Genomic DNA, 24,842 nt, shown 5'->3' on the forward strand with positions numbered 1-24,842 from the left:
TAAAATGAACATGCTTAGGTAAGGATTGAAAAGAACATAGCAAATTAAAACCATTTACGGCAAAAGGATGATGATACTGGGGTTTTACTCTTCATTAATTACTATAGTGATCCTAATGTTGTTCATACAACAAAATAATAAGCAGGAAAAGAAAAATAAGATGACTACTTCAGTTGTACTGAGCCATGTTTTTACCTTAAAATATGTCATCAAGGTTCAAAATAAAATCAGCATTAAGTACTTCCAAGTTCTTTTGCAGAATCAATGGATTTGTCTGAAGATGTAAACCTATAACTCCCACCCCATACCTTCCTCCCCACCCACTCCCCAAATGTATATAACTCACACGGTAGGTACAACCGCCTTGGAAGACTGCAGTGCCTTCTCCCTCATATAGTCCACGGACTTTTTCCCCTTGATAGCTACAGAGAAGTAAAATTCTAGGTCATGAATAGTATGAGTAAACCTCGGTGCCAGTGGGTTAAGGTAACAAAGCACATTTCACATTCATTCACTCAACAGACACTCCCAGACTCCTGACTCCCATAAACTGTATGAGAGGATACTTCCTGTCATGTTCTAGGGTGTTCTGTTACAGAGATAGATAATACAGAGAGCGATGTAAACAGGAAAGTAAATCTATACAGGAGGCTTGGGAAGAGAGATGAGAAGGAGAGAAATCTTTAGGAAGTGAGTCCAATAGCCAAGTCAAGAGGTGATGAGTCTGCACAGAGAAAGAGACTAACGAGAGAGGAAGAAAAAAAGAAATATGAAAGGTCCAGGGGAGGAGGGGGAGGGCAGCTCTCCGATCTCAAGCCCAGAAACACAAGAAAATGGTGGTGCTCTTACAGAAACGGGGACCAGAGGGGGAGCCAACGTCCGGGGGAGAAACAGACACACTCAGAGGAACCTTCCGAAGTGTGTTATTCTCTTATTGTCCCTCATTAAGATCCCGAGGCTCAGAAAGACTCAGTGATGGGGTTCTGTCCTACAGCTGACCCACATCCAGCTCCCCGTATTTCAAGCCCCACAGTCTCTGCTTTTGGACACAGGGAGGGTCAAGTCCAGTGGACAACGTCCAGTAAGTAGGGAGTTAGACATGTGAACCTCAAGCTCTAGGAGAGGGGACAGTGCTGACAACGTTGGTTCTCAGTCACCTGAGGGGGTGGGGGCAGTTGAGGAAGCCACAGGGAGAGAGAATGGAGGGCATCCACGTGGTAGAAAAGGGAGCGTGGACGGCCCTGCCCACTCAGACCCAACCTTTCCACAATGAGATTGTTCAGCACGGGCTCTTCGTATTGAGCGGCATCTTCATTCTGCTGCTGATCGACTCTGGACCCCCTTGGGAGTCCCGGTTCGTTGAGCTGCGCTTCCAACGTGGGGACGATGGTTGGGGACGTTTCCTGTCTAGCAGAACTGCCATCTTGCTTGGGAAACTCTGGATTATCTGAGAGAGATGAGGGCGAGCGGGCCGACTTATCCACTTTTTTGTCTGTTTTTTTCTTTTCTTTCTCCATTGCTTTCAGAAGACCTAAAGTGGATGGTATCTATTTTAATTTTTGTGTGTTTTTTATTTATCCATTTTAGAACGGAGAGAGAGAGAGAGAGAGAGAGAAGGGGGGAGGAGCAGGAAGCATCAACTCCATATGTGCCTTGACCAGGCAAGCCCAGGGTTTCGAACCGGCGGCCCTTTACCATAGGCTTTCTGGTCCTGTATCAGGGAAGGCTGAACTACAACGCAGATTCCGTTTCTCGTGGCGTGTTTCCCATTAATTTTTGTTTCATCTCTTCTCCCTGGCTTGACACCGTGTTCTCGCACCTGTTCTTTCCCGAGGAAGCACAAAAGGAGCGCGAGTTCTGAGCCGGGGGTCCCCGCACTTTCTACCCCTCCTCGTCCGTCACACACCTGCTCAGGTCCTCGGAGACCGGTCAGCTCGGCGGCCGAGTCTGTTTCCACAACGGCCTGCGGTGCTGGGATCCCGAGCTCGGCCAATCAAGGTGATGCGCTGCAGGCTGTGTCCAAACGCTACCGGTCTCCAGGCAACCGCGAGCCCCGCCCCTCCCCACCCTTAAAAGGGCCGGGCGTCCAAGAAGCCACAGAGCATTCGTGTTCTCTGGCCTTCTGCTCCACAAGGCTGGGTGAAAATCTAGAGCTGCGTACACCCGACCTGGGTATCCCCAGTTCTGCTAAGAGCCGCTTCGCCTCTCCCACCCTTTCTTTTCACTGTAACACAGGAATGATTAATTCGGGCATTAGGTTTTCTTTGTGCTGTAAACAAACTTGCTTAGTGGTGTTAATGAACACAAACTTATCTTCTGGTTCTGTAAGTTAGAGTCCCAACAGGGCCCATTCATCCTGGTGGCTCTAGGGGAGAATGTTTTCTTGTCTTTTCCAGCTTCTGGAGGCTGCCTTCTGGCATCCTGAAAGTAGCACGTTTGCATCTCTCTGGCAGCTGGGAGAGGTCCCCACATTTAAGTCATGGGCTAGGGCGGGCCCCTTAGCCAAGCCAGGATCTGTCCCCCATTTCTCAGCCCATTCCTTAATCACACCTGCAGAGCCCCCGAGTCAAGGGTTCTAGACTTAGGACACAGCCATCACTGGAGGCCTGCCTATCGAAGACCCCAATTTGCAGAGTGCAGGAGAATACATGAGACCCTGTAGACAAGCACAACAGCATAGTGCTTGACACAGTAAGTGGTAATAATTATTTCTTGGCTGGATTGTTACAGCTAAGGAATCCTAAGTTTGCAAATGGAAGCCATCTCTCCCAGGAGGCCTGTGATCTGGGCAGGGAGGGTAAGACGGGGGTGACCTCCACTCCCCACTGTGCGCCAACCACTGCTACACCAATTTCATGGATGGCATTTTTACTTGCATTTTTGGCAGAGTTCAAATGGACGAAACACAGGGCTTCTCTCTGCAATATCACACAGAGCCTGTCACTAGATATCTTGCAGTTCACATCCCAAGGAAACCACATCACAGCATTGAATTATGGACAAATCCAAACTTTTTATTTCCCCTTGCCTACAGCAGCGTCTTACGTCCTGGCTGCACAGGGGAACATTTAAAAATTGTGATCTCAGCCCCACCTGGGTTATTCTTCTAGCTGGGAAAAGAATTCCAGGGTTCTTTTGTTTTGTTTTGTTTTTAAGAGAGAGAGAGACAGACAGACAGACAGCAGACAGGAAGGGAGAGAAATGAGAAGCATCAACTCAGCAGTTGCAGCACTTTAGTTGTTCACTGATTGCTTTCTCATTCTTGCCTTGTCCAGGGGACCCTTGCTGAGCCAGCAACCTTGGGCTCAAGCCAGAGACCATGGGTGCATGTTTATGATCCCACTCAAGACGGAGACCCCACGGTCAAGCCAGACAAGCCCGCGCTCAAACTGGCAAACTTGGGTTTTCGAAATCTGAGTCCTCAGCATCCCAGGTTGACACTCTGTCTGTCCACTGCACCACCACCTGATCAGGTGAGATTACTCCTTTTTTAAAATTTTAATATGCATCAGGGTAGAGAACCACTAATGCAAAAGGACCATAATTTTAAATTCATGAAATTAAACCATTACAAATTTAATCACCATTAAGGGCTTCAAGTTGCAGCTTAAAATACACTGGGCCAGAGCAGAGGCCTGGGTAACTTCACAAGGGCTCTTCTTCCTGTTGTTGAAAAAAACATGCTCTTGCCTGTGTACACACATGCACAACACAGACACACACAAACCCAGAACAAAAACACTGGAGCAGTGCTCCACATGGTTCAAGAGGTTCTCAGCATTATTTCTAAATGGCTTTGGTACTCTTTTTTAAAGTAGCAACATAATTTTGAAATAGAAACAAAACAAAAACCTGCCTTTCAAAACAGGAAAATCTGCAATAAACTGTCTAGTTCTACATAGTCAGAAATGTCAGTTTGGAGAAATGACATCCAGATTAGCGATGTGTCTCATGGTCGGCCTGCCGTGGGGACAGTTCCAGGGATGGTCCATCTCACCCATATGGGTGATGAGTTTCTTCATCTCACTTGTATTGAGAGCAGTTCCAATCATCACCTGAACATGAGACACAATGTTTTCAAGTTTTACTGGGTTTTGGTTAGCACAACAACTCTGCAGCCATCTTTTTCTCTGAAACAAGGCTAGACAAGATTACAACTCAAGAACAACATTCCCTCAAAAATCTCCTCCCAAAAAAACCCTTCCTTCTAATGTCTTGGCCTCCACCTTCCTGTAAAATCCAGCCCCTTCTTCACCTTCGCTTGAGATGCCCACACCTGTCCAGAATCCAACCAGTCTCCACAGCACGAGAACGATTTCTGTGCCGACCGCCCACACCCGTCACCTTGGCAACTGCAGCGACCTCCTAGCGGCCTCCCCGCTTCCTCTTTCACCTCATCCACCACCCACTGTTCTCCACTCAGCAGCCGGTGACCTCGTGGCTCCTCTACACGACCCTCCCCCTCACGGGAATAAAAGCTCAATGCATCACCTGATTTGGCCCTCACTGGTCTTCACGCCCGCACCTGCCAGCACACAGCCGTCCCTCCCCCCACGCCAGCCACAGGGGCACCTCTCCTCCTGTGTGAGCACATGAAGCAAGTACCTGCCTCATGACCTGGGTACTGGCTGTGTCCTCTACCGGGAGAACCTCCTTCAATGTCTGCACGCCTCGTTTTCCCTCTCCTTTCCGGCTTCTGCTCTAAGGTCCCTGCCTCCTCTCAGTGAAACAGCCCTCCCTGTCTGTCCCTCTGCAGCCCTCGCCCTACTTCTGGTCCACGGCACATATCACCACTTGACAGATACAGGGAGATGAGCAGACGCCACAGTAAGCACAGAGAAACTGAGGCCCTGAGAAACAAGGGTTGGTGGCAGGAGGTGACAAGCCACCAGCACAGTCCCAGAGGCAGGATATAGGGCAGGGTTCTGCCATGCTGGAGGAACACAGAGGACAGACAAGTTAACAGAACAAGACAAATGTCACCCAGGGGTGCTGTGCCCGAGCGCCTGGGAGAGCCTACTTCAGTCGGGTGCTCGGGCCCTGGGGGCAGGCAAGAGCCAGGGAATCCAGGAAGAGGGACGGACGAGCACAAAGGGCTTCAGATGGGAAGGAGACTCGAGTGACTGGTCTGCAGATGGGGCTGGAAGGTCAAGACAGCTGGAGCCGGTCCCCTGGGGCGGCCGAGGAAAGCCCGCCTCACGGCACGGGCTCAAGGAGAACTGGACGGATGAGCGAAGGAGTCGCGTCCTGGCCTTTCCGATGAGTCAGCTGAGCGATTCTCTTACTCCACCTGGACATCAGGCCAATTGTCAGCCACTGCGACCCCTTTCCAGTCCCAGGCTGTGCAGGGAATGGATGTGCAATGCTTCACGGGGCACCCTGGCAAACGCCTGCTGACCCACGGACTCGGCGTGACCGCGCAGTGTCGCTGAGGCGGGGGAGCAGCGGATCTCCATGTTAATGCTGTCAATACCCTTAAGGTCCACAGGCAAACAACGTGCACGGACAGCTACCTGCGCTGGGATCGAGCCTCAGAGAGACTACACTTAAAGAAAATGGAGAAACAGCAGTGACGACGGGCTAGAGATCAAAGGGAACATGGATGTGTGGAGGGGCGTCACGCAGACAGACAGCGATGAGGCTCTATACAGAAAATGACCCACGGCAGTGACAGCCACAGGATCAACACTGACTGGTCAGCGGCTGACCTGAGGGATTCTGGGGCCTGGGAGCTCCAGCACAGCCCCCGGACCCTGCCAGATGAGCTCTCTTTCCTTACCGACTTCCGGCAGGCTCTGGAGGCAAACATCTGCCGGACCCGGGAGGGCCGGCACATGACCCCGGGGCTGTCACTCAGCATGAAGATCAGTTCGTCTATGTCCTGGGGGCCGAAGGTCCAGTTTTTACTAGTTGGCAAGGAAATCAACTTAGCCCTTTCAGTGACCGGAGCTAAAAGAATGAAAATTTGGGAGAAAAACGTCATTATTTTAAAAATGTGTTTTGTCTGAGTGCTAATGGTAATAAACATTTGAAGGAGAGGACCAGCATCTTTATCTCTGGTGAAATTCACGCATCGACGTGACCCCAAAGATCGTTCCCAGCTCTAAAAGGACACGTTTGCTACAGCTAGAGGTCAGAACTTACCACTTCTATCGATCACAAAATCAAAGCCATTCTTTCTGAATATTTCCAGGTTTTCTATCAGGACAGCTTCGTTGACCGCAGTTAGGTTGAGAGTCTGGGGTCTGAACCACAAAGGAGAGCGTCAAACCCTATCTTGAAGTCAAACATTTAGCTATATAGCAGACACGAAGTTAAAACAATACCATGAGTCCTTGAATTCACTTAAAAAAAAAAAAAAAATGAACCTAACAACACTTACTGAGCTATGCGCCTTCCCTGCCACACAACTTTGAGAACTGCCTTTCGATTTTCCTTTCTTTAAAGTTCCTTTCAGAAGATAAAGTGCAAAAGTAGTTTGCTTTTCCTCAATCTGCCATCCCACACGAATGACCTCATCTTTTTTATTTTTGAACCCTCTTCTTAAATATAACATAAAAAATGCTGTGTTCCCCCTCTCAGAATGAAGACAGAGAGAAAAGCTGGGCTGGGGCATTACTGGCCCTTGGAAACAGAGTAAGTGGCACTGGCTCTGCAGCTGGCCCCTTCCTCTGCCCGCGCTGTCTCCCCCTCTCCCATCAGCAACGCTGCCTCCTCCTCCCGATTTGCCCAGCGCTAAGACAGGAGGGTAGAAAAACGCAGCCCCAGTCTCTGCCTCGTGGAATCAGACAGGCAAAGAAATGACAGTAACACCACACTGAGAAGCAGGAAGAAGAGACAGCAAGGCCTAAGAGCAAGGGAGTCTTGGCCTGGAGCGAGAGGGGGTCCGGGAAGGTTTCGCTAGTGAATTCTTACACAGTAGCTTATGAAAGGTCTCGACTATTACCCTTTACTTCGACTGAAAATAGACACAATTAGTGCATTCCCGAGGAAACACTACACTGTAACCCAGGTGTATTTTCCCAGCTGAGGGACTGTTCTGTGGTATGTTTCTGCATGCCAGGATCAGTTTATTTCTCCATGCACTTTACTTTCCTAAATGAAAATCCTAATAACTTCCTGAAGGGAAGACTTCTGGTTTACGCAGCACACGGTCACACCACCATGCGGACAGCTGCCAATATCCACTCTGGCAGAGGAGAGGGAACTGCGAGAACCTGCAGGGACTACGTAGTCACTGGAATGATCTACCACAGCTGAGGACAGACGCACAGGCAGTATTGTCCCTTCCGAACAGATAAACTCTACGTGCTATAAATATAAACTGCAGCGATCGACATTTGTGATAGCGAACAAGGTCTGACACTTACAAGAACAAGGTCACTATGTGCCCCTGAGCAAGTTGGTTAGCCTCTGTGTGCCTCAGTTTTCTCACCAGGGAAATGTTGATGGTAATAAGAACTACCACATAGGTCTGTGAGAACTACATGAATTAAAGAATGTAATCTGCTTCAGCCGTGCCTGGCACGTAATAAGCACTCAATAAATGGCAGGGATGACCATTATAAAAAAAAAGCATAGGCCCTGGCCGGTTGGCTCAGCGGTAGAGCGTCGGCCTGGTGTGCGGGGGACCCGGGTTCGATTCCCGGCCAGGGCACATAGGAGAAGCGCCCATTTGCTTCTCCATCCCCCCCTCTTCCTCTCTGTCTCTTTCTTCCCCTCCCGCAGCCAAGGCTCCATTGGAGCAAAGATGGCCCGGGCGCTGGGGATGGCTCCTTGGCCTCTGCCCCAGGCGCTAGAGTGGCTCTGGTCGCGGCAGAGCGACGCCCTGGATGGGCAGAGCATCACCCCCTGGTGGGCAGAGCGTCGCCCCTGGTGGGCATGCCAGGTGGATCCCGGTCGGGCGCATGCGGGAGTCTGTCTGACTGTCTCTCCCCGTTTCCAGCTTCAGAAAAATACAAAAAAAAAAAAAAAAAAAGCATAAAAATCTTCTGTAGAAATGCTTATGGCAAAAAAATATATGTAAATAGACACACACGTAAGCTACCAGGGCTTAAACATGGGAGGTGAAACAACACTGACAACTCCGACCGCTGAAATGAACCCACATGATCAGCCTCTGGCCCTGGAGGACAGTGTGCTGCTGCAGCATCTCGAAGTTGTACTTCTCATCCGTGGCGTGCTGGTCCACGATGAAGATGTCCGGGCCCAGCTTGGTGATGATAAACCCCAAGTTGAACTGACCAATGACTTCCATTTCTGCGAACATTGTTTTACTGCACGGAGAGAATGTTCATTGTGAGGCATTTTAAAGGGTGGTTTTTCTGATGAAAAAACTCAAGAACCATGCTATAAAAGACCATCAATAAATGCTTGCTGAATTAGGTCAAATCTCCATTTTTAAAATCGCAGTTAACTCTGCCTCTGGAGGGCTAAATGAATGCAAAGGTCTGGGCCAGGCGCTTTATCCTGGAGGGCCGACCTGTCCTGGCCCAGCAAGCCCACACGAGCTGTGATTCGGTGTGAATGTGTCCGTGTGTCTGAAGGAACCGGCTCTCCCCACCTGCAGCCGACTTCACGATCCCCAGGGTCACAGCCCACGTTCACCTTCAGGAGCTACACACTTTCGAAAGGAAGTATTTCCGGAAGACCTTTCTCAATGTAAGCTAGGCACTATGAGTATCAGAGGAGTTACATGATATAAAAACTCGTCGTTGAAGGATTTATCATCTAAATTGGGCAAAGCCTGTGGTCTAGACTCAAAGTGCAGTAAATTCAACGTAATAACCGAGCTACACTGTGTGCGTGGCTGGCACATTTCAGGAAATGGTGAGACAAAAGTTGAAAAAGATGAAAGTTAAGAATTTCAGGAAGCCCTGGCCTAACTGCTCCGCTGGTTCAAGCATCATCCTTAAGTGCAGAGGTTGCTGGTTCGATACCTGCTTAGGGCACATACAGGAACAACTCAATGCTCCTGTCTCTCTCTCTCTCTCTCCCTTCCTCTTTCTCTTTCTCTAAAATCATTAAAATAAACATAAAAAAAAAAGATTAACAAACCTTAAAAAAAAAAAAAAAAAGAATTGCCGGAAAATTCAACCTCTGACATTTTGAGATACAAGCCTATGGTTCAGGGAAGACCCCAGGCAGGGCCGCCCTGACAGGTAGCAGGGGCCAAACCACCCGACGCCGGTGCCCAGGCAGGGCCCCAGCCCCAGCCCCAGCCCTGACCCAGAGGAGACGCCACCAGAGCAGGGCACACACTCAGAGGGGCAAAAGCAGACTCTGGAAGGACCAGCCCTCGGCTCACACTCCGCAGCCTCTCCCAAAACGAGCAAAAATACTCCTAAGAAAAACCCTTACCTTATCTCTTTCCTTAGTTCATCTTCTGCTGCTTGACTTTCTCCAGGACAAATCTTTGCCCTGAACTTCCTGTAACTGTGCTCACCTTCTCTTTGCTGCTCTCGGTGATGTAACTGCTTTACGCGCTGAGCTAAAGAACTCATAGAAAAGTCAAGGGGCACGACGCTCTTCTGAATTTTAACAGCTACGTCAACCTGAGCCGCTGACATGTTCTGCGCATTAACCAACGCTGGAAGGGTGTCAGAATCTAAAGGAATTCCTTCTTTTTTAAAACGCTTGGTGTTTGCGAGACTGGTTGGCTGAGGCAACACTCTAAACTTATATCCAGTACCTTCCTGGTCTGAATGGCCTTCCATGTCTGAAACACGACGTTCAGTGTCAGGAAGGTTCTCGCATGACTCCATCTTTTCTTGTGGAAGCCTGTCTTCAGGGGAGCTGGCTGCTTGGTCACTGCTGGAGCGAATGCCCACGTCTGGGGTGCCGAACCCCTCCTCCGAGCCAGCCGAGGTACCGCCACGCTCCGAGTCCCTCTCTGCCTCCACTCTGTCACCTGAACTCACCCCCCCTTGCAGAGGGCTGGACGAGCCTGCCCCCAAGCTGGCCACCGGGGGGCAGAGGGAGTCTGCAGGCCTGGACGACGGCACACTCCTCTGCTGCCTTGGTCCCACGGACGGCAGGCCCTGAGGCTTGCCCTCTGCTATGTGACGAAGAGAAAAGGCCTCCCTCAGTCTGGACACGGTCACTGCCCTTTTCTCTTCTCCTCGCGTCTGGGACACAGCGGGAGTCCCCTGGTTTCCTGGAGGAGGCTTCTCCATCTCTGCCGGGCGCGTTTTTATTAAGTGACCTAAGCAGATGTGAACAGAGGAGAGCGTCAAGGGCTGCACTGAAGTGGGTTAGAGGATACTTTTATGTGACAAAAGATCCAAACTGACAAAACATAAGGAAACTAGGTTCTAGGTTAATCATAAAGATACAAATTAAAATCTCAAATGTCGCTGCCAAATGCTCAGCAGAAGGGGTAGAATTTTTTTTTTTTTTTTTAATATTTTCCGAAGCTGGAAACGGGGAGAGACAGTCAGACAGACTCCTGCATGCGCCCGACCGGGATCCACCCAGCTCGCCCACCAGGGGCGACGTTCTGCCCACCAGGGGGCGATGCTCTGCCCCTCCGGGGCGTCGCTCTGTTGCAACCAGAGCCACCTAGCGCCTGGGGCAGAGGCCAAGGAGCCATCCCCAGCGCCCGGGCCATCTTTGCTCCAGTGGAGCCTTGGCTGCGGGAGGGGAAGAGAGAGACAGAGAAGAAGGGGGGGGGGTGGAGAAGCAGATGGGCGCTTCTCCTATGTGCCCTGACCAGGAATCAAACCCGGGTCCCCTGCACACCAGGCCGACGCTCTACCGCTGAGCCAAGCGGCCAGGCCCAGAAGGGGTAGAATTTAAAGAACAAACGCTCACCAGGCTGAGGATCGGATGGAATGCTTCAGCGTGGCTGGTGACAGTGAGACTGGCACACAGCTCTGGTCAACTCCCTGGGAGACCCCCTACATCTAAACGCATGCAGGACTGTGGCCCAGCACGGCCTCTCCTGCCACAGATGTCTGCCTATGCTCACCAAACCATTTTTAATTTTTTTCTTTTTAATTGAATTTACTGGGGTGACATCGGTTAAAGAATGATCCAGATTTCAGGCGTACAGTTCTCTAACACATCTTCTGTAGACTGTATGGTGTGTTCAGCACCCCAGGGCAGGTCTCCCTCCACCACCGCTTAGCCTGTGTCCTCTTCTACCTCCTCCCATGCCCCGTCCCCTCTGGTCATCACCACACAGTTGTCTAAATCTCTAACAAGCAAAATATTGAAAGAAAGAAATCACCCCAAAATGAACACACTGGATGTTCTCAAATAAAACCGGTCACACAAATCCATGGTGTGGCAAGTCAGGAAAACGGCTACCACGGGGGTCACTGAGTGGAAAGGGCTGGGCGGCGGTTCTGCGGGTGCTATTTCTTGACCTCGGGGCTGATACACTTGTCAGCCGGGCCAGTTCTCATGTCAGTCTCTGTGGGAACGCTGTTGTTCAGGAAAGCAGCTAATTGAAGGTCACAGAGAAGCCGACTGGCTTCTCTTTAAGGGGTGGCCTCTCTGGCAGTGTCTAGGCGCGAGTTCCGAGGCCACCACCAGCGGACTTCACGCAGACGTGTGCTACCTCCCCTCCCTCATGTACACACCCGTGATACCCATGCCGATCAGGACCGGGCAGACGTGGGACCCACCGGGCACAAGTCTACAGCTCTGCCACAGCAACAGCAGCGTTTCTGGGCGCCTCTCCGACTGCACCCCGGGGGGGGCGCATGCCTCCACATATCCTCTGATTATTAAACTTCCCGTCAATCAACCCAGGAGAGCCGACCCAGCATCTCCTGAACAGACCTGCCCCTCCCCTGGGGGGCTGGGAAACTAGGACGGAGCAGCTGTGCCCGCCCCTCCGCTCAGCCCAGCTATGTCCTGCCAGCCTCAGTCTGCAGAGCCGCACCCACCACTCCCTCTCACGGGGAGCAGTGCTCATCGTCACCTCAGCTTCCTCTGGACCAGCTCTCTGGTCCTCTGCTCCTCTGAGGACAGAGCGATGGGTACCCCCTGCCTCTATCTTTACACACAGACATGGAGAGTGCAGGCGGCTAGCTTAAAGACAGTGTCCACTCCAAGGAGGGAAGCTGGTCGTCAGAGTGGGGGATGGCCAACGGTTCCCTCTGCCCACGGAGGCAGCAGGGGCTCAACTCTGGCCCCTCTCCCAGACGTTCTTGGTTTATACGAATAAAAATAAAACTAGCCTGACCAGGCGGTGGCGCAGTGGATAGAGCGTCGGACTGGGATGTGGAGGACCCAAGTTCGAGACCCTGAGGTCACCAGCTTGAGTGTGGGCTCATCTGGTTTGAGCAAGGCTCACCAGCTTGGACCCTAGGTCGCTGGCTTGAACAAGGGGTTACTCAGTCTGCCGAAGGCCCACGGTCAAGGCACATGTGAGAGGGCAGTCGATGAACAGCTAAGGTGTTACAACAAAAACTAATGATTGATGCTTCTCATCTCTCTCTGTTCCCGTCTGTCCCTAACTATCCCTCTCTCTCTCTCTCTGTCTCTTTAAAAAAAAAGAATAAAACTAACTGCTTCAAGAAATGGCTGATAGCCTGACCAGGTGGTGGCGTAGTGGATAGAGCATCAGACTGGGATGCAGAGGACCCAGGTTCGAGACCCCGAGGTCACCAGCTTGAGCCCAAGGTTGCTGGCTCAAGCAAGGGGTCACTCAGTCTGCTGTAGCCCCCCGGTCAGCACATATGAGAAGTCAATCAATGAACAACTAAGGAGCCACAACGAAGAATTGATGTTTCTCATCTCTCTCCCTTCCTATCTGTCTGTCCCTTTCTCTGACTCTCTCTGCCACACACACACACAAGAAATGGCTGATAAATTTTGATCAGGTAGGAAGACGATTATGCACATTATTACAGATGTCAGATCAGTTCTGGGACATGAGGAACCGGCAGAGTAAGGGCCTCCAACTCCCTCCTCCCAAAAAGGAATGAGAAAATGGGCAAAGATTGTCAAAATCAACTTTCTCAGAACTCTGCAAATTAACAGGCTTGCAGCACTCAGCTGAGTCCTGGTTAAGAACACATCCCTGTGTAATAAATGTGGTGTTTGTGTTCTTTGTAAAAGATTACTTCTGAGATACATCTTTTCTCTCTTGAAAAGGAGAGTTTACTTTGTGTCTGAAAATACTAAGGGAAATATCACAATGATTGTGTCTTAGAAGCTGATACTTGTAGTTTTTTTTTTTTACCCTCGACATCCAGCAGTGGTTGCTGACGGACATTAAGTTTGTTGACATCACCATCGAACATTCCTATCAGAGACGTCTTTAAAACTGCCAACAAAAGTTTCTCCTCTTGTAGAAAAATCTGCCTTTTATCTGGAGTAACATTGATATCAACACATCCTAAAGCAAAAAAGAAAGGACACTTAGTGTGTTTAAATTCACTTTAACAATAGAGATTTCTCCACCTACCTTTTATTCACTTCTGCAGACCAAAAGTACTATTAGAAACATGATGGTGTCCAGACTACTCATCATAAACTATAAGATAATTCACTCTTTCAAATAAACAAGAAAAAGAAGAACAATATATTTTTTAATTTTTCTGAAGTGAGAAGCAGGGAGGCAGAGAGACAGACTCCCGCATGTATCCGACTGGGATCCACCCAGCATGCCCACCAGGGGGTGATGCTCTGCCCATCTGGGGCGTTGCTCTGTTGCAACCAGAGCAATTCTAGTGCCTGAGGCTGAGGCCATGGAGCCATCCTCAGTGCCTGGTCCAATTTTGCTCCAATGGAGCCTTGGCTGCGGGAAGAGAAGAGAGATAGAAAGGAGAAGGGGAAGGGTAGAGAAGCAGATGGGCACTTCTTCTGTGTGCCCTAGCTGGAAATCGAACCTGGAACTTCCACATGCCGGGCTGACACTCTACCATTGAGCCAACCGGCCAGGGCCAAGAACAATTTTTTAAATAGACAAAGTATGTAAGGATTAGAACTCAAGTAAGATGTCATTTTAACACTGACAGAATTTCATTAAAAATTATAATGCCTAGTACATGTTGGTAGATGTGGAAATTGGTACATCACAGTCATATCCACTAATGTAGTGTCTAATTCTAGGAATTTACCTTAAAGAAACAATCAGTATATAAGTGGTTTAATTATAAGGATTCTGTTTAAATATATAAAAACTGAAATAAAAAAGTTTAGAATTAAGATATATCCTGCCTAAACAGGTGGTGGTGCAGTGGATAGAATGTTGGATTAGAACATGGAGGACCCAGGTTTGAAACCCCCAAGGTCACCGGCATGAGCATGGGCTCCCCAGCTTGAGTGGAGGGTCATTAGTTTGAGTGTGGGATCATAGACATGACCCCAAGGTCACTGGCTTGAGCCCAAGGTTGCTGGCTTGAGCAAGGGGTCACTCGCTCTGCTGGAGCACCCGGTCAAGGCACATATGAGAAAGCAATCAATGAATAACTAAGGTACCGCAATCAATAATTGATGCTTCTCATCTCTCTCCCTTCCTGTCTGACTGCCCCTATCAGTCCGTCTTTCCGATTCTGTCTCTTTAAAAAAATAAATAAATAAAAATTAAAAAAAGATATATCCTTGCCTTGGACACATAGCTCAGCTGGTTAGAGTATCATCCTGATACACAGAGTTGCGGCTTTGATCCCCAGTCAGGGCACAGACAAGAACCAACCAATGAATGCATAAATAAGTGAAACAACAAATCAATGTGTCTGTGTCTCTCTCTCAATTAATACATAACAATTAAAAAAACTTTTTTAATTAGGAAATATTTATCCACTGGAATATAATGAATGTAACTATTAAAATAATGTTTCTGAATAATTTTAATGACATGGAAAGGAAAATGTTCACATCTAAAAATAAAGAGCGCTACCCAGAACTGTTTTCTCACCCCGAAGGACAGGGGCAGATCTATAGATCATTACATATTTTTTAAGGTGGACACATATGTATTTCTAAGCACCCAGAAAAAATACCAGAAAACAATAAGCCGGAACTTTATCAATCAAAAGAAAAATATGAAATGAATTATTATTAAAATCAGATAGAACACTTAGTCCACATTCTCCCTTGGTTGAGATAAAAGAGTCACACTTATCTAATACATTTAACATAGTTTCAAGTAGAAAAAAAATCTGTGTGTGTGTGTATATATATATAGTGTATATATATATATATATACACTATATATATATAAATACAAGTCTATAAAGTAAAATCAAAAGTCTGTAAAAAAAAAATAAAATGTGCCTGACCAGGCGGTGGCGCAGTGGATAGAGCGTCAGACTGGGATGCAGAGGACCCAGGTTCAAGACCCCAAGGTCGCCAGCTTGAGCGCGGGCTCATCTGGTTTGAGCAAAAGCCCACCAGCTTGGACCCAAGGTCGCTGGCTCGAGCAAGGAGTTACTCGGTCCGCTGAAGGCCCACGGTCAAAGCACATATGAGAAAGCAATCAATGAACAACTAAGGTGTTGCAATGCACAACGAAAAACTAATGATTGATGCTTCTCATCTCTCCGTTCCTGTCTGTCTATCTGTCTCTGACTCTCTCTCTGTCTCTGTAAAAAAAAAAAAAAAGAAAGAAAAGAAAATCATCAATTACATTAAAAAAAATAAAATGCATGGCCATTAATTATTACTACAAGAGTCTGTTTCCTATCACATCAGAGCTTCACAGTTTCACTTTATTCTTTTAGGAGTTAAGTTACAGATTATACTGAAATGTTGGTGGCACTTACCGGCATCAACAGAAATGTTAAGTACAACAAAGGGGTATTGATGTCTGTTATACATGTGATAGACCTCATTCACAAGTCTGGAAACCTACAAACAAAACAAAGATAAGGAAAGAGTGTTACCTTCACCCAAAGTTGTTAACAAATGCTATTCTAACCAATCACTAAAGGGAAACATTTTTAACAGCTTTCATGGGGTATAACTGGCCTTCAATAAATTACACATAAAGTGTACAATTTGGTAAGTTTTGTAATCAAGATAATGAATACATCCATCACCCAAAAAATATTCCTTGTGCCCCTCCATTACAGATTCCTAAGACTGCCTTTTTTCCAATCTACAGACGCTCTTGAAGACACTCCAAACAACACAGATACAGTTGAAATGCTCATAAAACACGTTCAAATGTTCACAGAAATGTATATGACTTGAAAAAAAAAGTTACACACAAAAAAATTAAATACCTTTGCTAGGTCACAAGGCCGCCAATTGATAAAAAAGAATTGTCTGTCCGTTGAACTCCGTCCAACACCATGAGTACAGTGGGAAATGAAGCCCGAGATGCTATTCAGTGTGAACGAGGGCAGGAGTCCAGCGTGAAAAGGATTAGAAACACGTATGATATGGCACATTCTTAAAGTAAAAAAAGAAATAAAAAACAAAATACCTGGTGGCCTGCTAAGTACCAACATTTCAGTGAATATGCATCTGTGTTCCGCTCTGGTGAATCATGACAAGACCACAGATCTTCTGAGAGAGGCGCTAACGCTCTCCCAGAGCAAACCTACTGCAGGAAATGCCGTGGGGTCAGCATCACCTGCTTCAGCTCTCCTCTGACCTTCCCTATTAGGTCCTGGACACAAGGAGCGGGTCTCACCGCAAACTCACATTGTAGAACCTTTGTGCTGTCCCCACCAGTGGCCCAAGGAATTTGACTGCTTGTCACCAGGATCTCTCCCCACATTCCCTGCCCTTTACAAATCCGTTCAGGCCCTGGCTGGATAACTCAGTTGGTTAGAGCATCATCCTAAAGTGCAGATTATCCCCAGTCGGGGCACATACAGGGACAGATCAATGTTCCTGTCTCTCTCTCCTACTTCCTCTTCCTTTAAAAAAAAATCCATAAAATAAACATTAAAATCTGTTCTGTCAGCACACTTCTATCTACTGAGGAGCTGGTAAGGTGTTCATTCCGCCTGAAATTAACCTCAGAGACATCTGCATTTCCGTAAGAATGATTCCTTAGGCCCTGGCCAGTTGGCTAAGTGGACAGAGCGCCAGCCCAGCGTGTAGACGTCCCGGGTTTGATCTCAGGTCAAGGCACACATGAGAAACGACCATCTGCTTCTCTTCCCCTCCTTCTCCACCTTCTCTCTCTCTTCCCCTCTCACAGCCAGTGGCTCAATTGGTTCAAGCATTGGCCTCAGACGCTAAGAATAGCTCAGTTGGTCAAGCGTCGGCCTCAGGCGCTGAGGATAGCTCAGTTGACTCTAGCATTGGCCCCAGACATGGCCCCAGTAGGGGCACATGCAGGAGTCTATCTATCTTCCTTCCTCTCACTTAAAAAAAAAAAAGAAAATGTCTATTTTTCTTACACTAAAAGCAATCATGCTGGACTGGACTCCAGTGAGGCAAGAATGAAAGGAAACAGCCTCTACTGCTCTCGGCCAGGTCCCAATGAAGTGAGACTTTATACATAAAATAACTTATAAAAGTTTTTCTAATTGTTCACTAAACACAACCTTTGCTCCGAAGACTAATTCAATAGAAAACTCCCTGAAACGTACCAGTTACCCAGAATATTGTTTGAATTAAAGAACTGACTCCTTTATATAAATTCTTTCTCAAGAGTAATACTGCTTCGAGGTTTATAATGGCAAAAAACAAATAAACAAAACTAAATAAACTAAAAGCCTTTAAATCACTATCTTTAAAAACAAAGAACTCGAGAAAGACTGTCCTTTTCCTGGTGGGATCTACTCACCCGAAGAGATTGTGCAGAGAGTCGGAGCAGCTCAGCCCGAACTCCTCGCAGACGGCGTCACTTGGGGGCAGCTGGGCAAACGGAACGAGGCTCTGCAGCTGAGAGACCGAGACCCCCAGTCACTTCCCAGCAGAGCGGCCCTGACCTCACGAAGGAGATGCAAGGGCGTCCGTGTTTTCCTTCTTGTCGGCTAACCACACGTAAGAGCACCAAGAATCTCAACAGCTGCCTTGGCAGCACTAGAATAGTTTTGATTTTCTCTAGAAAGATGAAACGGAGAAAGATCCGTAGCTCCTACTTACCCATAATCAATCTACTTACTGTCCACAGTACTTTGTCTTTATTCATACAAATACAAGTCCAAGTATTATTTTATTATAATAATAAAAACTTGTAGAGACAAGAGTAAAACAAAATATCCCAAAATTCAACATTAATTTCTTGATAGGTCCCTAATAAAAAAATCAATTCTTGGATTTTATTCTCCATTCCATTGGAATGGACAACAGAAACCCGCCAGAATCACTCGAGCGGGAAGATGTTCTTACATAAACCGGCGCCACTACCTGCTTCTGCCCAAACACAGATCCGAGATTGTCCTTGACGCTGCAGCTGCCACCTGTGCCCACCACCGACTGCCGTTTTCCTTGTCCCACCTGGTTGGTGCAGCTTAGGCGGATGCCCAAGGGGATGATGCAGTATGCATGGAGGACATGAACCATTTTGGCAAACTCCTGTTTAAAAAGCACGGGTGTGAGACGCCACAAGAGAACAGGCGGAGACGACAGCCCTCCAGCAGGTCTTTGCTGTGGGTGTGCGCTACGTCTCGATGCTTCCGGAAGCTGGGATCCGGGACTGGCCTCACCTTTTTAATATTCCTTTGAAACTCCTTATGGCGCACAGGCAGCGTGTAAAACAACTGCTGGACGCTGACCGTTGTCCCTCTAGGCCGTGGGTATGGGGTTTTCTGGATGATTTTCCCATTGTGATCAAACACCAGCCGAGTCCCGACGTTGGCAGAGGAGTGGCAGGTAGAAATGGTGACATCACTGGAAGAGAACGCCAGGCGGCACGTCAGCCAGACTCACGGGTGCCGGACCTCACACCCTCACTCTCTCATTTCTGTTCCCTCAACACTCACAAGGAATTACGATCCCACTGAGATAACCATGAGTTTCAATGCGTGAGGCATCATCAAAAACCCTAAGGTGGCCCTGGCCGGTTGGCTCAGCAGTAGAGCGTCAGCCTGGCGTGCGGAAGTCCAGGGTTCGATTCCCGGCCAGGGCACACAGGAGAGGCGCCCATCTGCTTCTCCACCCCTCCCCCTCTCCTTCCTCTCTGTCTCTCTCTTCCCCTCCCACAGCCAATCCTCCATTGGAGCAAAAGATGACCCGGGTGCTGAGGATAGCTCCATGACCTCTGCCCCAGGCGCTGGAATGGCTCTGGTCGCAACAGAGCGATGCCCCAGAGGGGCAGAGCATCGCCCCCTGGTGGGCGTGCCGGGTGGATCCCGGTCAGACGCATACGGGAGTCTGTCTGTCTGCTTCCCCGTTTCCAGCTTCAGAAAAATACAAAAAAAACACAAAAAACAAAACCCTAAGGTTTGGTGCCTGACAGACAGCAAGACAGAGTTCTGTAAATGCTTGGTTTTTATAAAAGCTTTGGTATTTTTCTCTTGCTTGACCTGCAAAACAGTAAAAGATCTCAAAACTTACCTATTCACAAATAGAAATTTGTTTTGTTACCAATGTTCTAACAAAATTTTAAAAGGATCCAAAAGATATTACAGTCAAATGTATAATTATTTACAAAATCTTAAAACCTGTTGTATAATTAAATAAATACTTGTTCAATCTTTTCCCTAATCAAGTATTTTTTTTTTCTTTACAGGGACAGAGAGAGAGAGAGTCAGAGAGAGGGATAGATAGGGACAGACAGGAATGAAGAGCGATGAGAAGCATCAATCATCAGTTTTTCATTGCGACACCTTAGTTGTTCATTGATTGCTTTCTCATATGTGCCTTGACTGCGGGCCTTCAGCAGACCGAGTAACCCCTTGCTCGAGCCCCAGCAACCTTGGGTCTAAGCTGGTGAGCATTTTTTTATTTTGCTCAAGCCAGATGAGCCCATGCTCAAGCTGGCGACCTCGGGGTCTCGAACCTGGGTCCTTGGCATCCCAGTTCAACGCTCTATCCACTGCGCCACCGCCTGGTCAGGCCCTAATCAAGTATTGATTGACCTGGAAAGCTTGAGGTCACCAGTTTAAAACCCTGGGCTTCCCTAGTCAAGGCACATATGGACGCGGAGGTCTCCTGCTCCTCTCTCCTATCTCTCTCTCTCTTTAAAAATAAATAGTCTTTTAAAAAAAAATTTTCCCCTAAAAATTGAAATAAACTAAAACCAATGGCATCTGTAATTTATCATCTCTATTTTAGTTTAAAATGGAGAAGTCGCTGCTTTAATAAGAGTAACAATTTTTTCTACGATACTATTTACTTCGTTTCACTCATTCATTCATTGCTTACAGTTCAGAGGCACTGCCACTTAGATTGGTAGTTAAGATAAAACAGAATGCAGAAATGAAAAGTTGAGACATCCAATGGAAAGGTGTAAACCAATCATGATTCTAATCATACTTCTCAATTTTTAGAGAGATTTTTCTTTTTTTTAAAAGGAGTCCAAGTTAGAGAATAAAAACATTGCATCACCTCAGTGCACAAAGGGAGCTCAGCGCTTCCCCCCGGAAGCCAAAAGTTTCGACCTGAGTTAGGTCAGCAAACTCTTGAATCTTAGAGGTGTGGTGCTTCAGAGCTGTAAGAGAGGTGCAAAGTCAGGTTCAGGGTATCTCAAGGGCTACAGCAATACACATACACGTAACTGGGTTTGAAAGGCTGTTTTTGAGTTTGCTCAAAAATCTGAAATAGTTTGGCCAAATACTTTAGAACAGGGTTAGAAAAATTCAACTTACTTAAGCCTTCAAAGTTTTCTTCTTCTACACCGCATCCATTGTCTGACACTTCAATGAGCTCTACCCCATAGTCCTTAAGCCTCAGATCTAAAAAGGTTAAAATATTTATTTCGCAAAGAATTGATCCATGTGAAAAGCCTTTAATTTGATCATATTTATAACTTACATAATGCAAATTTGAGTCATAACTGCATTCATTTAAATGCATTCTCGTCATTTTGTAGGTTTTATTTTTTGAAGTCCTTCTTAGCTACTTACTAGCCCTACTAAAATAGTTCTATTTTATTTTCTTCCTTTCTCTCTTTCTTTCTTTAAAAAGGATAATTTTAACCTACCCATTAAAGAGAATAGGCTATGGAATCAGACTTCCTGGGGTCATATTTTAGTGGCTGGATAACCACAAAAAAAGTAAATTCCCTGTGCCTTAATTTTCTCATTTGTAAAATAAATATCATAACAACAATAGTAGTAATTCCTACCTCATAAGGCTATTCTGCAGATTAAATAAGGTATACCACCCAGAGTTCTAGCACAATGTCTGCCTATAAAAGTTAATTATTATTACTACCGCCTAGTTAAGAACTAGGCATATAGTAATTTATTAAGTAAATTAAATAACTAAATTTAAGTTTTGTTTTATTTTTTAGGTTGGAAGAGAGGAGATAGTGCGGCAGACTGCCACATATGGCCTGACTGGGATTCACCCAGCAACCTATCTGGGGCCAATGCTCAAATCAACCAAGCTATTTTTAGTGCGTGAGGTAGACACTTGGACCAGCTGAGCAATCCTCAGTGCCTGGGGCCAACGTTCAAACCAATCAAGCCACTGGCTGCAGGAGAGGAAGAGGGAGAGAAGGGGGAGAGGAAAGGGAGAGAAGCAGATGGTCGCTTCTCCTGTGTGCCCTGACCAGGAATCAAACCCAGGATGTCCATACACCAGGCCAATGCTCTATCCACTGAGCCAACAGGCCAGGGCTATAAATTTAAGTTAAAATATAATAATTTCTCAGAATATCAAACTTGAGTGTCTTATTACAGAAACAAATACTGCTTGTGTCAAATAGCATAAACTGGCCCTGGCCGGTTGGCACAGCGATAGAGCATCGGCCTGGCGTGCAGGAGTCCTGGGTCCGATTCCCGGCCAGGGCACACAGGAGAGGCGCCCATTTGCCTCTCCACCCCTCCCCCTCTCCTTCCTCTCTGTCTCTCTCTTCCCCTCCCGCAGCGAGGCTCCATTGGAGCAAAGATGGCCCGGGCGCTGGGGATGGGTCTGTGGCCTCTGCCTCAGGCGCTAGAATGGCTCTGGACCTGGACTAAACGGAGCGACTCCCCAGAGGGGCAGAGCGTCGCCCCCTGGTGGGCGTGCCGGGTGGATCCCGGTCGGGTGCATGCGGGAGTCTGTCTGACTGCCTCCCCGTTTCCAGCTTCGGAAAAATGAAAAAAAAAAAATGTATCAAGTTGGTGGGGTCCAGCTGGATACATTTAAAAAAAAAATAGCATAAACTGACTATTTCTTGCAGTTTATAAATCCCAAACTTACCTATATTAGTGGCCTTGGCATCCACACTATTTTCTACCAACTCCTTCACAGCAGAGCTTAGACTCAGTACCACTTGCCCAGAACAAATCTGATGGACCGACCTCCGATCAATGGGTTTGATGGTCTTAGCAAGTTCTGTACTGAAGAAACCAGTTACAAGAAACAAAGCAAGTATGCATTTATATATTTTTCCATCCACTGTAGGAAGTGATTCATTTGTTAATAGTCAATGGGCCTAACGTGTTCATTTATTATATTCATTGATGTTAAATATTCTACAATTCTTAAACATTCGTCAAAAAAATCTTGACTAGGCCCTGGCCGGTTGGCTCAGTGGTAGAGCGTAGGCCTGGCGTGCAGGGGACCCGGGTTCGATTCCCGGCCAGGGCACACAGGAGAGGCGCCCATCTGCTTCTCCACCCCTCCCCCTCTCCTTCCTCTCTGTCTCTCTCTTCCCCTCCCGCAGCCAAGGCTCCATTGGAGCAAAGATGGCCCGGGCGCTGGGGATGGCTCCTTGGCCTCTGCCCCAGGCGCTAGAGTGGCTCTGGTCTCGGCAGAGCGACGCCCCGGAGGGGCAGAGCATCGCTCCTGGTGGGCGTGCCGGGTGGATCCCGGTCGGGCGCATGCGGGAGTCTGTCTCTCCCCGTTTCCAGCTTCAGAAGAATACAAAAAAAAAAAATCTCAGAAACTGGGTGCCAGTTTTTAAAACTATTCCCAGAGTAGCCTTAGACTCCCCTCTCCAAATCCAGGATGCCAATCGCTGCAGAAGCAAAGGCCCTCAAAGTTCTGGCTGTACCTGCTTTAAGAGATTTCCTGCCTGACCTGTGGTGTGGTGGCGCAGTGGATAAAGTGTCGACCTGGAATGCTGAGGTCGCCGGTTCGAAGCCCTGGGCTTGCCTGGTCAAGGCACACACGGGAGTTGATGCTTCCTGCTCCTCCCCCTTCTCTCTCTGCTCTCTAAAGTGAATAAAAAAAAAAATTTTTTTTTAAAAAGAGTTCTCCAATCGGTTTGTCTCCACTTCCTCCCTATGCCGATCCATCCTCTAATGCTACTACCTACCACCGGTTACCCTAGAAAGCACCAATCTGGTCAAATAATTTTTCTGCTGAAAACCTTCCTAGCGCCCCACTGTCTGCTATATGAAGTTTAAAATCTCGTCCTAACTGGACCCAGTCTACTTTATTTTCTCAATCTCTCCAGTTCCTCCCTCCACAATTCCCCTAACACTGTAGTCACAGCAAACAACTGTCCCCTGACGATCACGAGCTCTTTTAGACACCGCCCCTTGTCTCTTTGGTGTCTCCGTCTACGGCTCCCCTCTCCCTCTTCCTATCGTGCAAACCCCTGCTCATCCCACGAAGGCAGCCCAGGTGTACCCGTTAACTTAGCGATTTCTAGTACACGGCTGGATAACTTGGCTGTAAAAGACCACTTCAGCCTTAGGCCACACAGGTCCATTTCTGCTATCTATCCTGGGGTTGTGGGGATAAAAACACGTCAACACGGCGAATCTGGGGCTCAGGAATCTGACCCCGAACGCACAGAACCAGTCGATGGAGGATTAGCGACCCCGGATTCGGAGCAGCTCACCAGCCAGTAAATCGCCTTCTCAAGGAGATGGAGAAATTGTGCATTTTTAAAACCGCGGCAATGCAAATTAGCACGTGCCATGAAGCCTCCCTAAATAACCTGCTTTTGTTTTGTTTTTCTAAAAAGACAGAAACCAGGTTAACAAAAACAAAAACGATGCCTGACCAGGCGATGGCGCAGCGGATAAAGCGTCGAACTGGGATGTGGAGGACCCAAGTTCGAAACCCGAGGGCGCCAGCTTGAGTGCGGGCTCATCTGGTTTGAGCAAAGCCCACCAGCTTGGACCCAAGGTCGCTGGCTCGAGCAAGGGGTTACTCGGTCTGCTGAAGGCCCACGGTCAAGGTACATATGAGAAAGCAATCAATGAACCAAAGTGTCGCTACGGAAAACTGATGATTGATGTTTCTCATCTCTCTCCATTCCTGTCTGTCTGTCCCTGTCTGTCCCTCTCTCTGACTCTGTAAAAAAAGAAAGAAAAAAGAAAAAAAAAAAAAAAGGAAAGCAATCAATGAACTAAGGTATCCCAACAAGAAATTGATGCTTCTCATCTCTCTCCGTTCCTGTCTGTCTGTCCCTGTCTTTCCCTCTCTCTGATTCTCTCTCTGTCTCTGTGAAGAAAAAAAGAAAATAAAAAAAAAAGACGAATACAGCCGACTGGGATTTCACGCTCGGCGTCAGGTGCACGGACGTGTGGCAGCGTCTCGGCTCTGCCTGCCCGGGAGCCTGCTGATCCTCCGCGAACCCGACCGCATTGCCGCAGGCCCGCCAGACACCTTAGAGAAGGAGACCGCGAGGGGAGACCGCAAGCACCACTCACCTCGAGCCTTCGTCCTGCTCCATGGATGAAGACCGTGAGCCGCCTCCAGACTCGCGACAGTTCTCGCCCCCGCGCCCCGCGGACGCCCTGCTTCCGGGCCGCCCATTGGCTGCTTTCGAAACCGTGACCCGCCCTTTCCGCACGGGGCGGAAACCGATGCTCTCATCTCCTTCTCGCTGATTGGTAGTCTCAAAGGTCGGGGTCATGACGTCACTGACCCTG

General features: G+C 47.9%; 2 protein-coding genes across 5 annotated transcripts in view; both read right to left on the reverse strand.

Moving 5' to 3' along the window:
• Positions 1 to 1,964, reverse strand: part of LOC136376341 (radial spoke head 10 homolog B-like) — a 41,721-nt gene extending 39,757 nt beyond the window's left edge. The window contains exons 1-3 of one of the 2 annotated variants that reach the window (XM_066342304.1): positions 1,820 to 1,964; positions 1,261 to 1,531; positions 347 to 422 (exon numbers count right to left, since the gene is read on the reverse strand). In XM_066342304.1, coding sequence (XP_066198401.1) covers positions 347 to 422; positions 1,261 to 1,517 — 333 coding nt within the window. In that variant the 5' untranslated portion in view covers positions 1,518 to 1,531; positions 1,820 to 1,964. Of the gene's footprint in view, positions 1 to 346; positions 423 to 1,260; positions 1,535 to 1,819 lie in introns of those variants that run through there. The other variant, XM_066342305.1, reaches the window with a different exon arrangement.
• A 1,197-nt stretch (positions 1,965 to 3,161) lies between these two features.
• PMS2 (PMS1 homolog 2, mismatch repair system component) lies at positions 3,162 to 24,834 on the reverse strand. 3 transcript variants are annotated; one of them, XM_066342296.1, is made up of 16 exons: positions 24,621 to 24,834; positions 23,035 to 23,169; positions 22,213 to 22,352; positions 20,673 to 20,759; positions 20,413 to 20,515; positions 18,570 to 18,753; positions 18,271 to 18,438; positions 17,705 to 17,802; positions 16,185 to 16,284; positions 15,723 to 15,807; positions 13,196 to 13,351; positions 9,361 to 10,204; positions 8,109 to 8,276; positions 6,145 to 6,245; positions 5,780 to 5,949; positions 3,162 to 4,055 (listed from the first exon to the last, which is right to left on the reverse strand). In XM_066342296.1, the coding sequence occupies exons 1-16, from the start codon at positions 24,824 to 24,826 to the stop codon at positions 3,912 to 3,914; spliced, it is 2,889 nt and encodes a 962-aa protein (XP_066198393.1). In that variant the 5' UTR covers positions 24,827 to 24,834; the 3' UTR covers positions 3,162 to 3,911. The 3 variants fall into 3 exon arrangements, with proteins under 3 accessions (XP_066198393.1, XP_066198392.1, XP_066198394.1); XM_066342295.1 differs by having other exon boundaries at positions 22,213 to 22,347; positions 23,009 to 23,169; XM_066342297.1 differs by lacking the exon at positions 23,035 to 23,169.
• Positions 24,835 to 24,842: the final 8 nt, after the last annotated feature.

Source organism: Saccopteryx leptura, chromosome 6 (genome assembly GCF_036850995.1).
Source record: "Saccopteryx leptura isolate mSacLep1 chromosome 6, mSacLep1_pri_phased_curated, whole genome shotgun sequence".
In the NCBI taxonomy this organism is placed as follows: domain Eukaryota; kingdom Metazoa; phylum Chordata; class Mammalia; order Chiroptera; family Emballonuridae; genus Saccopteryx; species Saccopteryx leptura.